This window comes from Panthera leo, chromosome D1 (assembly GCF_018350215.1).
Source record: "Panthera leo isolate Ple1 chromosome D1, P.leo_Ple1_pat1.1, whole genome shotgun sequence".
NCBI lineage: Eukaryota > Metazoa > Chordata > Mammalia > Carnivora > Felidae > Panthera > Panthera leo.
Genome location: NC_056688.1, coordinates 65,971,608 through 65,985,793, shown reverse-complemented (window position 1 = coordinate 65,985,793; position 14,186 = coordinate 65,971,608). Strand labels below are relative to the sequence as shown.

At 42.8% G+C, this 14,186-nt stretch overlaps 1 protein-coding gene across 3 annotated transcripts in view; it reads left to right on the top strand.

The window, feature by feature from the left end:
- The first annotated feature begins 2,430 nt into the window (after positions 1–2,430).
- DENND5A (DENN domain containing 5A) overlaps positions 2,431–14,186 on the top strand; it is a 119,126-nt gene continuing 107,370 nt past the window's right edge. The window contains exon 1 of one of the 3 annotated variants that reach the window (XM_042904570.1): positions 2,431–2,604. In XM_042904570.1, coding sequence (XP_042760504.1) covers positions 2,493–2,604 — 112 coding nt within the window. In that variant the 5' untranslated portion in view covers positions 2,431–2,492. The remainder of the gene's footprint in view (positions 2,605–14,186) is intronic. The other 2 variants (XM_042904571.1, XM_042904569.1) reach the window with 2 other exon arrangements.

Below are 14,186 nucleotides of genomic sequence, written 5' to 3'. Positions count from 1 at the left end.
GCCTCTGAGCAGTTACATTTCCCAAGGCAAATTAATACAGTTGGGGTTTTGTTTTGAATTTGTGTTTTATGAGTTGACTTGGTGTGAGAGATCTCCCAGCACCTGATTGTCTTGGATGCATTGGATAAAAAGTCTCTGGACTAGAGAGAGCACGCAAGCTGGGAAGGGGCAGAGAGAGAGGGAGACACAGAATCCGAAGCAGGCTCCAGGCTCTGAACTGTCAGCACAGAGCTTGACGCGGGGCTCAAACTGACCAACTCACCAACTCCTAACCAACTGAACCATCCAGGAGCCCCAAAAGTCTCTGGACTTTTAAACTGAGGACATTTAAGCTTTTTTTCAAGTCTTTTTCCATATCGCCCTCAGTAATCATTTTAAGATGTCAGTCAGATCTTGTCATTCTTCAGCTTAAATTCCTCTAAGTTACCATTCCTCACACACACTTCACAGAGTAAATTCTCTAGCCTGGCATTTGAAGACTTTCCTGCTCTGTCCCTCTTCTCTTTCCCTGGTTTCATCCCCCTTTAATTCTCCATTTCCCATTAAAATGAATTACTTGCTGTTGCCTGAATGTACCATTTTAATCTGTCACTCCCTGTTGTTGCCCATGCTTCCTGAAACATCTTCTTTCTCTCCCTTTTTACCTGAGAAGTTCCTTTTGATCCTCTGGAACTCAGGTCACATTATACCTCCTTCTGGAAACCTTCCCTGACCATCTCCCAACCTGGGGAGATGCCCAGATGCCTTGTAATTATTTAGCTCCCTAATCCCCCTCTACTGTCTGTGTCTCCAACATACAGGATGGGGGAGGATTATTCATATCATCCTGAATAAACTTTGTGAAGCTACTTTCTCCTCCCCACTTTTTGTCCCCTCAGTTCAGCCAGGTTACATACAGGGAGGGGCAGGTGCTATGGTTCCCAGTGATGTTGGTTGTGACCTCCAGGCCACCCTCCCCAAGGCAACCAATGCTTGAGAGAAGTACCCAGGAGAGAACCCAGGAGAGAGCCCAGGGTTAGTCCTTGGGGAAACCAGCTGCCTTCCAGAGTTCTTAGTAGCAGCCTGCCAGATCAAACCTTTTGCTGGAATAATAATTTATAATAATTATGGAGTGCTTTTCATGTTCCAGGCACTATTATGACCATTTTACCTGTTTGCACATTTATCTTATGTAATCTTCACAAAAACATGATGGCTGGCACCTGGAGAGTGCCCAAGGTCACAGAGTAAATGACAAAGACAGGATTCAAATCTGAGCATTCTGTTTCTAGAGCCCATGGTGGTAACCAAGATACTATATTACCTTCCTGGCTTCTGATCTCCAGTTTCCTGCCTACCTTCTACGGGAACCAAATCAGAGGGTCCCAAGACAAGGAGCAAGAAGCAAGTTTCTCTCCTCCTCATCCCCCACTTTTTCTCAGGAGGACCAGCTCAGAGATGGATCTGAGATTTCTCATAAGTAGAAAGGGAGCTCCTAAGTGGCTGGGGCCTCTGGAGGCCCTAGGAGAGAGATGAGAACAGCCTGGTGCATGGGAAAAGGCCTGGATGAGGTGGTGGGTGAGGGAGTTGGGAGCTGGCAGCGAGCCCAGGATTCTAGTCCGGGTTTTGTCTCTTAGACTCTATATAAAGTTGGGGGGAAGTCTTTGCTTCTTTCTGAGCCTTAGTTTTCCCCATTTGTAAAACAAGGGTAAATACTGGACTGGCTGATCCATCTCCACCAAGAGGGGGCATCTTCAGCTCTCCTGCCCGAGGAAAGGGCAGGGCACGGAAGCCAGGGAGCAGGGGCAGGGAGAAGACGCTATCTGGGGTCTAGGTCTAGTCTGGAGATGGGACCAGGTGGGGTGTTGAGCTCAGTCTTGCGACCCCATTCCTGTGACAGGGCCGGTTAAGGAGGAGACGTCTGGACCGCCAAGTAGGAGGAAGAGGTGGGGGGACAGAACGTGGGCCAGGCTCTCGGCTCTGCAGGATGCGCCCACTCATCCCTCACCTCCTTATCCTCTCAAAAGGAGTCGCAGCCTGTAGAAGGTAGCGGTTGCCGGCGACCCGGCAGTGGCCGGCGGCGCTGCGGCTGCCGCCTGGGAAGCTGCCGCCCTCCGGGCCCGAAGAGCATCACGTCATCCTTTCCGCCAGGCTCCCGCCCCCCTCCCCGACGGCGCCTGCGCAGGCGCGGCGGGAGGGGGTCGCGGTGGGGGCTCTCTCCTCAGCGCTTTCCGCCCTTCTCCAAGCTCGCTCGGGTCGCGGAGCTCTCGGCGGGCGGCAGCGGCGGCGGCGCAGAGAGGAAGGCGTCCAGGATGCGGCGCGGGGCGGCCCGGTGCCCCCCTGACCCGTCACGGCAGCCGCGGCGGCCGCGGGGACCGGGCCAGGGCCGGGGGCGGCGGCCCGAGCCGCGGTAGCGGCGGCGGCGGGAGGGGCAGCCTGAGGGCGGACGGGCGGGCGCCCTGGTGCGGGGGCTCCGCACTCCGCACGGCCCGGCCCGGCTCGGCCCCGGCGCCATGAGCGGCGGCGGCGGCGGCGGAGGGGGCTCGGCGCCCAGTCGTTTCGCCGACTACTTTGTCATCTGCGGGCTGGACACCGAGACCGGGCTGGAGCCGGACGAGCTGTCGGGTGAGTGCGCGCGGAGCCCCGTGCTGCCTCCCTGCGCCCACTGCGGCCCGGGACCCTCGAGGAAACCTCCCCGCTTTGTCCCGGGATCTGGGCGAGGGCCGGTCCGCAGGACCCACGGCTGGCGCGGAGGAAGGGGGCATCGGGCTGGAGGTGGGGAAGCGAGGTTAGAGGCTTTGAGCCGCGAGGTGTCCGAACGGCCCCTCTGCTTCTCTGCGCGTTGTCCTGTAGTAGGGGACGAGGAGGAGAGGGAAGCGTTGTGTGATCTGTCTGGTGAAGGTAGAGTGACTTAGTACAAGATAAAGGTAAGCTTGTTCTCGAACACCCGTTAGGTGAGGGAAGAAGGTATTTCACGATTAGTGCAAGTAAATTCTACCCAGACTTTTAAAAAAACCAAGGAGAGCAAAACAGAAACTTGGTGAGTTTTTCTGGCCCCTTCCCAAGAAGCCAGTTCCTCAAAACCAGCCCTGGGATGGGCCCCCTGTTTGATAGGACATGAAGTAAAGTTGAGCCATGAAGTGAAGTTGAGCCACACGAAGAAGGGTAAGAACTCTCTTAGTTCTAGAAGGTCCTCTACCCCGAGGCTGTGCCTCTTTTTATGAAAAGTAATTGGTGGCCTTTTATGAGATCAGTGTCATTTGTGAATAAAAGCGCAGCAACCTAGTGGGAGAGTCTGGGTTGGGTCGTTAGGCTTCTCAAGTCATCTTTCAAAGAGGAAGTGGTAGGGGAGCGAAGATGGGGCCCAGATCAGATTTGGTAAGAATTGCAGAAGAATGTCATAATTGTAAAATCCCCATGAATTCCACTGCACTGTCATTGGAGCCTTTGAATTGCAACAGTTTTGAAAAAGTTTTTGTCTGGAGTGTCCAGTTTGTAGGTGTCATGTGAGTGGAGGTTTGTTGTTGTCATCCTGACTTGAGAGGGGATACCCCCTTTCCAGTGCTCTGTCATGATGTATTCACTTAAGTTTCCTGAGATTATGCTGTTGACTAATTTTACTTTGTTTCAGAGATAATGGGACAGGGTTGTTGGTTTATTTTTTAATTTTTTTTAATTAAAACATTTTTTTTATGTTATTTATTTTTGAGAGAGACAGAACACGAGCGGGGGAGGGGCAGAGAGAGAGGAAGACACAGAATCTGAAGCAGGCTCCAGGTTCTGAGATGTGAGCACAGAGCCTGATGAGGGGCTCGAACTCACCAACAGTGAGATCATGACCTGAGCCAACGTTGGAGGCTCAACTGACTGAGCCACCCAGGCACCCGTTTGTTTATTTTTGTCACCAGAAAAATTTCTATGTTTCTTATGAAAAAAAAAAAAAATTAGGTGCATACTTCAAGTGACAAAAATAGATCATCTTTTAAAAAACATGATAAATTGATGACTTTTATCAAGGTCAAAACAAATATTATTTTCTCAAATTTATAGCAGATGGAAAAGAATATCATGAAGCAGTAATGCCGTTAATACTAGGCCTTTTGTTGGGGTTGCTTTAGTGTTTCAAGTTCACTCTTTTAGGTCTTTAAATTCTTATAATAAAGATGCTAATTTTTCATCTCTGTTTCGTATTTATTAAATTTTTGACTTTATGATGTAGTTGTTGGAATTCAGTTCATGATGTTGGAGTGGGGAGGGACCTCAGAGAGGAAAATGAGCCCCAGGAAGGACAGTAGAGCCTACATCCTGTTACTTAATTGGCTGACTTTTGGTTCAGTGCTCCTTACACTAAGCTGCATCTCTGCCTGGCTGGGTCTTTAGAAAACGCAAACATGTTGAGAAAGAATAAAAATAACAAAGTTGTCTCCAGTGAAAGAAACTTTAAAGTGGTGGAATAAACAAGTGTTATTTTTATACTGTGCTTTTCAGTGACTATTAAATTATATAGAAACTTGATTTTAGAAAATAAAGAGAATGGTTTGCAAATGATAAAGCATAAGAATGAAGCCGGGAAGTGATTTGTTAGAGCATGGATTTTGCGGTTAATCATTCCCCCTCTGCAATACATTGGCTATCTTGGTGACTAGCGGCAATTTAGGTAACTGCTGGCATCTTCATGTATAAAACAGGTAAAGTAAATAAAAAGCATCTCATCAAGTAGACCCTCAAAAACGTTACTTTTCTTTTAGCGAATATCTGTTAATTATCTGTTTTTTCAGCAAGCTAAAATTATGTCCCTGTGAAAGCTTGGGAGAATAAAGAAAAGGCGATCAATTGTATAAAATGTGTGAAGGAAGGGTATTTGTCTTTTTAAATGTGGTTGCAGTAGTGGAATGCCAAGACCATTTATTCAGTAGGTGGCCTTTGTTCGAATAGGCACTGATTGAAGGATTTCTTTTTTCCTTCATTTCATTTCTGGTGAGTTGGTAGGGGAATCTGGACTACCCAGAGGGAATCTGAATAAAATAAAACAGAATACAAATAGCTCTATGCAGGTCAGTATTGAGACTCTCCAGGGTGTATTTTCTCTCCTTAGCGAGCCTTATAGCTCCCAAACTGATGATGTCATAGTAAGTGAAACTATAGTAAATTGTGAACTGTACCCAGGTTCTTTAGGGAGGTATGAGGAGTCTATATTCTCTCCAGGCAAATTAAGTTCTATACCTCACATAGCTTCTATGCTTTTAAAAAAGTGAATCCTGAACAAGCAAATCAAAGACATTCAGTGTTCCTTAGTTTTGTGGAGAAGGATTAAGATTCATTCTCTGGTTGCAACAATAAGCAGAGAGCTTAGATTCAATCTCTGGTTGCAACAATAACCATAGAGCTTGCTGTGTTGAATATAAACTCAAATCATTGGATTTTATAGGAGTCTCTCCCTGTCACCTCTTCCCCTTTTTTGCAGATTTAAGTATTTAGGCAAGTCATTTAGTTACTTGTTGTGCAGGGAACTGAGGAAGGTAAGAAAATTGTTTTCTTTCTGGTTAGTTGAGGAAGTATTTTGGGTTGTGAAGAGAGGAAGGTAATCAATGAATGAATTCTAAGTCTAGCCAACTTTAGGAAATAGTATCTGCTTGTTGGCTTTTTGAGCTTGTCGGATAGATAAGCAAATCTGTAAGAATTGCTTTCAATCTATGTTCTCATTACTGTTGGCCCAGCCTAAGTGGGGAGGCAGATGGCAGTAGAGTCCATTCCCACTCTTATCCTTTGATGGATGGGTGTCCTGGGCATCTTTGTTTCTCCCTTTTCTTCTTATGGTCACCACCACTGACTGCAGGAGAAGGCTTACCATGAGATAGGATTCCTGAGTTTACTTTCCCTGTTTCTGAGTGAGAATTAAGATTCCAGAATACTTGCGACCTGTTTTTTACCTTTTTTAAGTTCCTCTGAACTACCTGTGCCCAGCGTTGAGATGTAAGTTTTCTTGGTTCTTGCATCCACTACTCCAGTTGTCCCAGGCTCTGAGCAAAGGACTTTGCCAAGAATTGAGAAGGGCTTGGGAATATAGAAATGAGACTGGCCAGTATCCTGCCAAGAATTGAGGAGAAGGGCTTGGGAATATAGAAATGAGACTGGCCAGTATCCTGTATGAGCCTATTTAGAACACTGAGAATACACTGAAATCATCTCTTAATGTCACCGTTTGAAGAGAGGAAAAAATGTTTACTGACTAGGAAGGTCAGAGGCCTGGTGAGATCATACTCCTCCTTAACCATATTGAGCAATGAATTTAGAACATTAAGAATCATGGCATGTCAAACATGGAAGCACTCTTCAAGAGATTATATAACCTTATGATTTTACAGATGAAGAAACTGAGGACCTGAGAAAGAATATTTTTCTCCCTTGCCACATTTCATTCTTCTTTTCTGCTACTTGAGTGATGCTTTGAAGCAATCCATTGAGTAGAGGGGACAAATAAAAAGACAAGTAAAATATTTGTTTGGCAGGGGCAGGAGCAGACATTATGTCAGTTTTTCTAGTACAGGTTTCTGTTTCATTTTTTTTTTTTAATGTTTATTTATTTTTGACAGAGAGAGAGAGAGAGAGAGAGACAGAGCATGAGTGGGGTAGGGGCAGAGAGAGAGGGAGACACAGAATCCGAAGCAGGCTCCAGGCTCTGAGCTGTCAGCACAGAGCCCGATGTAGGGCTCGAACTCACAGACCACGAGATCATGACCTGAGCTGAAGTCAGACGCTCAACCGACTGAGCCACCCAGGTGCCCTGGTTTCTGTTTTATGTTAAGAAAGAATACTGTGTGTGATTCTCATGAGAGATATCTTATTTTTTTTAGCTTTTTCTTTTCATATAATTTCACACTGAACATTCACATGAATAGTAGAAAGATCTCAACATATCCTTTTTCCAGATTCACTGATTAACATTTTGCTCCATTTGTTTTGTTTTATGACTTGTATGCATATGTTCTCTCTCCTTAACATATATATAAACAACTTCATTGAGATATAATTCATCTACCACATAATTCACTTATTTAAAGTGTACAACTGAGGGATCCCTGGCTGGCTCAGTTGGAAGTGCATGCAGCTCTTCATCTCTGGGTCGGGAGTTTGAGCTTCATGTTGGATGTAGAGATTACTTAAACTTAAAAAAAAAATATATATATATATAATTGAGTAATTTTTTAGTATATTCACAGAGTTGCTCAATCATGAATGTAGTCAGTTATTTATCACTGGTGCTCCTCCCCACCCAAGGCCCATACCCATTAACAGTCACTCCCCATTTCCTTCCAACTCTCTCTCAGTCCTAGCCAACCACTAATCTACTTTTGGTATCTATAGATTTGCCTATTCTGGGCATTTCATATAAATGAAGTCATATATGGTCTTCTGTGACTGGCTTTTTTCATTTAGTACATTTTTAAGGTTAATCCATGTTGTAGCATGTATTGGTATGTTATTTCTTTTTATGGCTGAATAATATCCTGCTGTATGAATATACCATGTTTTATTTATCCATCAGTTGATGGGCATTTGAGTTGTTTATAGTTTTTGATCACTATGAATAATGCTGTGAACATTTGTATAAATTTTTTTTTAATTAATTAATTTCAGTAGGGCCCACACCCAGTGTGGGGCTTGAACTCACAACTCTGAGATCAAGAGTTATATGCTCTACCAACTAAGCCATCCAAGTGCCCCACATTTGTGTACTTGTTTTTGTGTGGACATATATTTGCATTTCTCTTGGGTATATACCTGTGAGTGGAATTGTTGGGTCATACGGCATCTGTTTAACCTTTTGAGAAATTGCCAGACTGGTTTCCAGACCAACTATACCAGTTTACATTCCCACTAGCAGTGTATGAAGATTCTACTTTCTCCATGTCTTCACCAACACTTATTATCTTTATTTTTGATTATGGGCATCCTGGTGGGTGTGAAGATACCTCATTGTAGTTTTGATTTATATATGCATGCTGGCTAAGAAGGATATCTTATATTAAAAAAAAAAAAAAAAAAAAAAAGGCTATTTCTTTCCAGAGATGAAGTGGCTGTAAAAAGTTTGATGAGCCAGGTTCAAACAGAGAGCCAATACGAGTTATTTATTTTTTATTTTTTTAATTTTTACTTACTTACTTATTTATTTATTTATTTAAAAACCATCTAGAGGTATTTATTTATTTATTTATTTATTTATTTTTAATGTTTATTTTTGAGAGAGACAGAGACAGAATATGAGTGGGTCAGGAGCAGACAGAGAGGGAGACACAGAATCTGAAGCAGGCTCCAGGCTCTGAGCTGACAGCACAGAGCCCGACACGGGCTTGAACTCTCGAGCTGTGAGATCATGACCTGAGCCGAAGTCAGATGCTCAACCGACTGAGCCACCCAGGCAGCCCCGAGTTTTTTTTTTTAAGGTTTATTTATTTTTGAAGGAAAGAGAGACAGAGCGTGAGCAGGGGAGAGGCAGAAAGAGAGGGAGACATAGAATCCAAAGCAGGTTCTAGGCTCTGAGCTGTCAGCACAGAGCCCATTGTGGGACTCACGGACCATGAGATCATGACCTGAGCCGAAGTCAGAAGCCTAACCGATTGAGCCACCCAGGTGCCTCAAACTAATTTTTATTTTATTTTTATTTCCCTCTACCAGTCTGTCAATTCTGTGCAGATTCTCTTATGGTCATTGTATAAAGGGTTCTCTGCTCTGAATCCCAGACTCCTAACTGAAGCAAAACTCAAATCCTGATAGCTTACCTTAGGCATCTTTGATAACTTACAGAGGTCAAGGTTGCTATAACAAGAGATTTCCTAAGTTAGTCATGTATTTCCTTTTTTAAAGTAGAATAAAGGAGAGGTGAAGAGAAGAGACTAACACACAGAAAGCAGAGCAGTCCAAGGCAGTTTAAAATTACATGCTAAATTTAGTTGTAGAGACTGTATATTTTTCTTTTAATTTTTTTAAATGTTTATTTATCTTTGACAGAGAGAGAGAGACAGAGCATGAGCAGAGAGGGTCAGAGAGAGAGGGAGACACAGAATCTGAAACAGGCTCCAGGCTCCGAGCTGTCAGCACAGAGCCCGACGCGGGGCTCGAACTCAACAAACCGCGAGATCATGACCTGAGCCAAAGTCGGAGGCTCAACCGACTGAGCCACCCAGGTGCCCCAAGACTGTATATTTTTAAACAGAACCTCACTTTGCACTCCCTCAGGTGTGGAGGATCACACTGAAAGTAAGTGGATTTTGCTTGAATGGCATTAGAGCCTTACTCTTCTCTTCTTAGAAGGAAATCCTGAGTCACAGTGTTTGGTGCTTAAACCAAATTCTCTTAGACTCTGCTTGGTCCTTTCTTCCTTCCTAGATTAGAAATAGTTTTCTTTGCCTAAGGCGTCCTTTGGCAACACCCATTTCCAGTTTTATGTCTTTTGTAAGCTTGTTTTCTGGCTGACTCTGGCAGACGGAATTCTTGGACTTGGCTCCTTAATTCCCTGTTGCTATCCCTGGATATGAATTACTGTCAAGAGGTCTTACAAGTCTCTCAGAAACCTAGGTACACATGAGGGAACCTGCTGGATATGGCATAGGATCCAGCAAAAGAGTGAAAGACTTACTTTTTAGAAGCTGGTGGTAACTTCTTAGGGAATTTAGTGCTTACACATAGGCTTTTATTGTTAGATTTTAAGCTGAGTTCTCAAAAGTTAACTAAAAAAATTTTTTTAATGTTTGTTTATTTTTGAGAGAGAGACAGCATGAGTGGGGAAGGGACAGAGAGAGAGGGAGACACAGAATGTGCAGCAGGCTCCAGGCTCCCAGTTGTCAGCACAGAGACTGACTTGGGCTCAAACCCACGAACTGTGAGATCATGACCTCAGCTGAAGTTGGATGCTCAACTGACTGAGCCACCCAGGTGCCCCTAGTTCTCAAAAGTTACTAAGTGAGGCAGATATTGGACATATGTCTGTGTTCCAGATGTTCTGTGATGACTGATTTTAGTTTGGAGTATATGGAGTCCTGAACTGTAAATTTAGGAGTGACAGAGTCTTATTATGGTAGAAAATGAGAGCATATGCCAGCACTCAAGCCATTTTCAGTATGCTCCCAGAGGTTCAGATATGACTCCATGAAGTAAGATGGAAACAGGTATAGGTATAGTTTAGATTATCAGGTTTCTCAGATATTATACTTAAGATATTTGCTTGATGGTGATCCATGGAATCTGTCATAGTTTCCTATTAAAGAGAGCCAGGTTAGTAATATTTTTTTGTTCATTAGTGTGATGGGTAAGTCGGGTCAGACTTTTGCTAGGCCATCTGTTTGTTATCTACTGTATGGGCTGAACTAACTGGGTTAGTCTATTTTTTTTTTTTTTAAGTTTATTTATTTATTTTGAGAGAGATAGAGCAAGCAGGGGAGGGGGAGAGGGAGAAGGAGAGGGAGAGAATCCCAAGCAGGTTCCACACCACCAGTGCAGAGCCTGATATAGGGCTTGAGTTCATGAACTGACATTTTGACCTGAGCCAAAACCAAGAGTTGGATGCTTAACCAACTGAGCCACCAGGGACCGCTAGCTGAGTTAGTCTAAAATAGAGTTTCATGGAGTGCTGAGAGGCCTCAATAGGGAGAAGGTCTTTGGAGGTTCCTCTTGTTAAGCTTCATTCCTCTGTGAGTGTGGGATTCCTTGACTTCTAAACTATTTCTAGTTGGCACAACACACTAAAAAATGAGCATGCATTCATTAATATTGGTCATAGAATTTAAAAAGTCAGAGCTAGAAATCAGAGATAGTCTAGCCACCACTTGTGGCAGATGGTAATGATTAATATTTGCAAGTGACTTCATAGTTTTGCAGTGTACTTTTAAGTAGTTTTTTAATTTTTTCAGCGCCACTCGAAAAAAAAATTTTGGTCCATTGTTACCCAACAAGTTGGAAAGAACTATTAGAATCCAGGTCTTCTGTCTCCTGTCACACCATTGATGAGATTATTGTTTTGAGTCATAGATTTGGGAAAACTGAAGCAATGGCTTAATCATTGAATAGCAAGAGTTTTATATGATTTGGCCTCTTTAATTCAGTCCCCAGCCCACACTGCAGTAGAGGAGCTCTGTCAGAAGAAGAATCAGGTCACTCATTTTCTGAATTGTAGTTAAGGCTGGTTGTTATATATATATTTTTTCAAGTCTACCCCACTCTTAATCAGTTCTGAAAATGTTTTTCATAGATCAAGTAGTTACCAAGGCTTTATTTCTAAGAAGCTCCCTTTTTTCGTGTGGCTATTTCAGGATGTTTAATGCTTCTTTGTCTGAGGTTTCTTTTCTTTGAAAAAAAAAAAAAAAAAAGGTTTGCATCTGTTAGCCACAGAAATCCCTCAGTAGAGGCTGCAGTTTGTATATTTTGTGGTTGTAGTTTGTGTGCTGGCTGTGACTTTTGGTTTACCACATTCATTCATTCATTCATTCTTTATTTATTTATATTGTTTATTTTGTTTTTGAGAGAGAGAGTGAGAGCATGGGAAAGGCAGAGAGAGGGAGACACAGAATCTGAAGCAGGCTCCAGGCTCTGAGCTGTCAGCACAGAGCCTGATGCCGGGCTCGAACCCATGAACTGTGAGATCATGACCTAAGCCAGAGTCTGATGTTTAACTGACTGAGCCACCCAAGTGCCCCCCACCCTGCTTTTTTTTTAAGTTTATTTATTTTGAGAGAAACAGACACAGCATGGGTGGAGGAGGGGCAGAGAGAGAGGGAGAGAGAGAATCCCAAGCAGGCTCCGTGCTGCCAGGGCATAGCCCGATGCGGGGCTCAAACCCATGAACCGTGAGATCATGACCTGAGCTAAAACCAAGAGTTGGACACTTAACCAACTGAGCCACCTACATGCCCCGGTTTATCATATTCTGTATAATGAAAGAGTATGATGGGATACAACAAAGAAAGTTTCAGAATTCTTAAAGGCAGGAAGAGATGAGGAGATGATTTAGAAATAATAATCATAAGCCATGATTTATAACATAAGTGAATAAAACCAATTTATAACAAATTACATGCATTTTTATTATCATACTTTAGAATTACTTTCCAGGAATGTCAAAGGATTTGGTTCTTTTCCCCATTGTGTTGTCTCTGATGCCCTTTTCCTCTTTTTGCTTTTGTACTTTTAAAATAATGGCCCCCCAACCCTGTTTTAGCCTAGTTGTGAAGATAGATATTATTGTTAGATTGTTGAAGGAAACTAGAGATTTTATTTTAGGTGAGTTAGGTGTCTCTTCTTGTTTTTCCCAAAGTCTTTATTTGGCAATGACCATTAAAAAATTTCTTCTTATTTTTTTTTGCTGATTCTAAAAACTATAGGTCATTATAAAAAAACATTACAGAGCAATGTTATATTGGGGCACTGGGGTGGCTCAATTGGTTAAGCGTCAGACTTTTGCTTTTGGCTCAGGTCATGATCTTATAGTTTGTGAGTTCAAGCCCCATGTCAGACTCTGCACTGATGGTGTGGATCCTGCTTGGGATTCTTCCTCTCTCTCTGTCCTTCCCCTGCTTGTGTTCTGTCTCTCAAAATAAATAAATAGAAATTTAAAAAAATAAACAAAATAAACAAAACAAATAAACAAACAAAACAAAATATTACAGAGCTATGTTACAAATTCCTTTTGTCTGAGAGTCAGCTAGACAAATTTCTTAGAAGACAGTGCTTATACATAATAGTTGCTTGATAAAAGATTTGCTCTATTAATTATGAAATGATAGAGGCTGCCTATTCAGATTTTTTTTTAATGTTTATTGATTTTTGAGAGCGAGAGAGTGATCATGAGCAGGGAAGGGGCAGAGAGAGAGGGAGACACAGAATCTGAAGCAGGCTTCAGGCTCTGAGCTGTCAGCACAGAGCCTGATGCTGGGCTCGAACCCACAAACCGTGAGATTGTGACCTGAGTAGAAGTCAGATGCTTAGCTGACTGAACCACCAGGTGCCGCCTCTCCATTTTTTTCCTGACATAAAGCATAGGACTTAACTTTTAGCATTCAAGCCAAGCTTCCACAACTTTTCTAAGTGCTGAGTAAGTGAAGAAATGTGGAGGTCAGTAGAAGAGAGGAATAGTATTGATTGTTTTCCCATACTCAAAAAGTCCAGGGCCAAAGTCAGGTGTAGCAGTAAGATGGTGATGGAAGAGACATTTTGTACTGCATTCCCATTGTTTTATAAATTTTAATTTATAAAGCTGAATTTTAGGGGCACTTGGGTGGCTCAGTTGGTTAAGTGTCTGACTTCAGCTTAGGTCATGATCTCATGGTTCGTGGTTCGAGCCCCATGTGAGTCTTCGTTGACAGCTTAGAGCCTGGAACTTGCTTTTGGTTCTGTGTCTTCCTCTCTCTCTGCCCTTCCTCTGCTTGCACTGTCTCTCTCTCAAAAAATAAATAAACATTAAAAAATTTTTTTTAAGCTAAATTTTATAATAGTTAAGATGAACCTGATTTTTTTTTTTTTTTTTTAAATGAATCTGGTTTTAATTTGTTTAACCAGTTCTTTTGACTTAGGATCACAATCTCTTGTTGGGGAAAACCAAAACAAATATCTAGAAATATCAACTGCTAAACTGACATCCATTAAATTTGCTAACTCTGAAGTTCTATATGTCCAAATAGTATTTAATCCCTTCATTGTTAGAGTTGTTTAATATTCTTCTCCTAGGCCATTTTTTTAAAGTTTACTTATTTATTTTGAGAGAGAGAAAAAAGCATGAGTGGGAGAGGGGCAGAGAGAGAGAGAGAGAGGGAGAGAGAGAGAACCCCAAGCAGGCTCCAAACCGTCAGTACAGAGCCCCGTGTGGGGCTCGAACCCAGGAATCATAAGATCGTGACCTGAGCCGAAATCAGACACTTAAATAACAGCCACCCAGGTGCCCCTCCTAGCCCAATTTTTTCACAACATCTATATGAAACACATTCTTTCCCCAGCATTTCTATTGTGTGGAAAGTAGTATTTAAGCACTTACGGTTTTATCTTTTAGGAAGGTATTTAGTGTTTTGTGAAGGATTGTTGGTCTGCTGATCCAGTTCTGTGGGCTCCTTAGCTCAGTTGGTTATGAGTGTGGTGCATTTAATGAGGCCAAGGTCATTGAGTCAGTTTCCATAAGGACCAGTTAGCTTTGTTCTATCTACGTTTGTGCTAGTCTTAGCCTG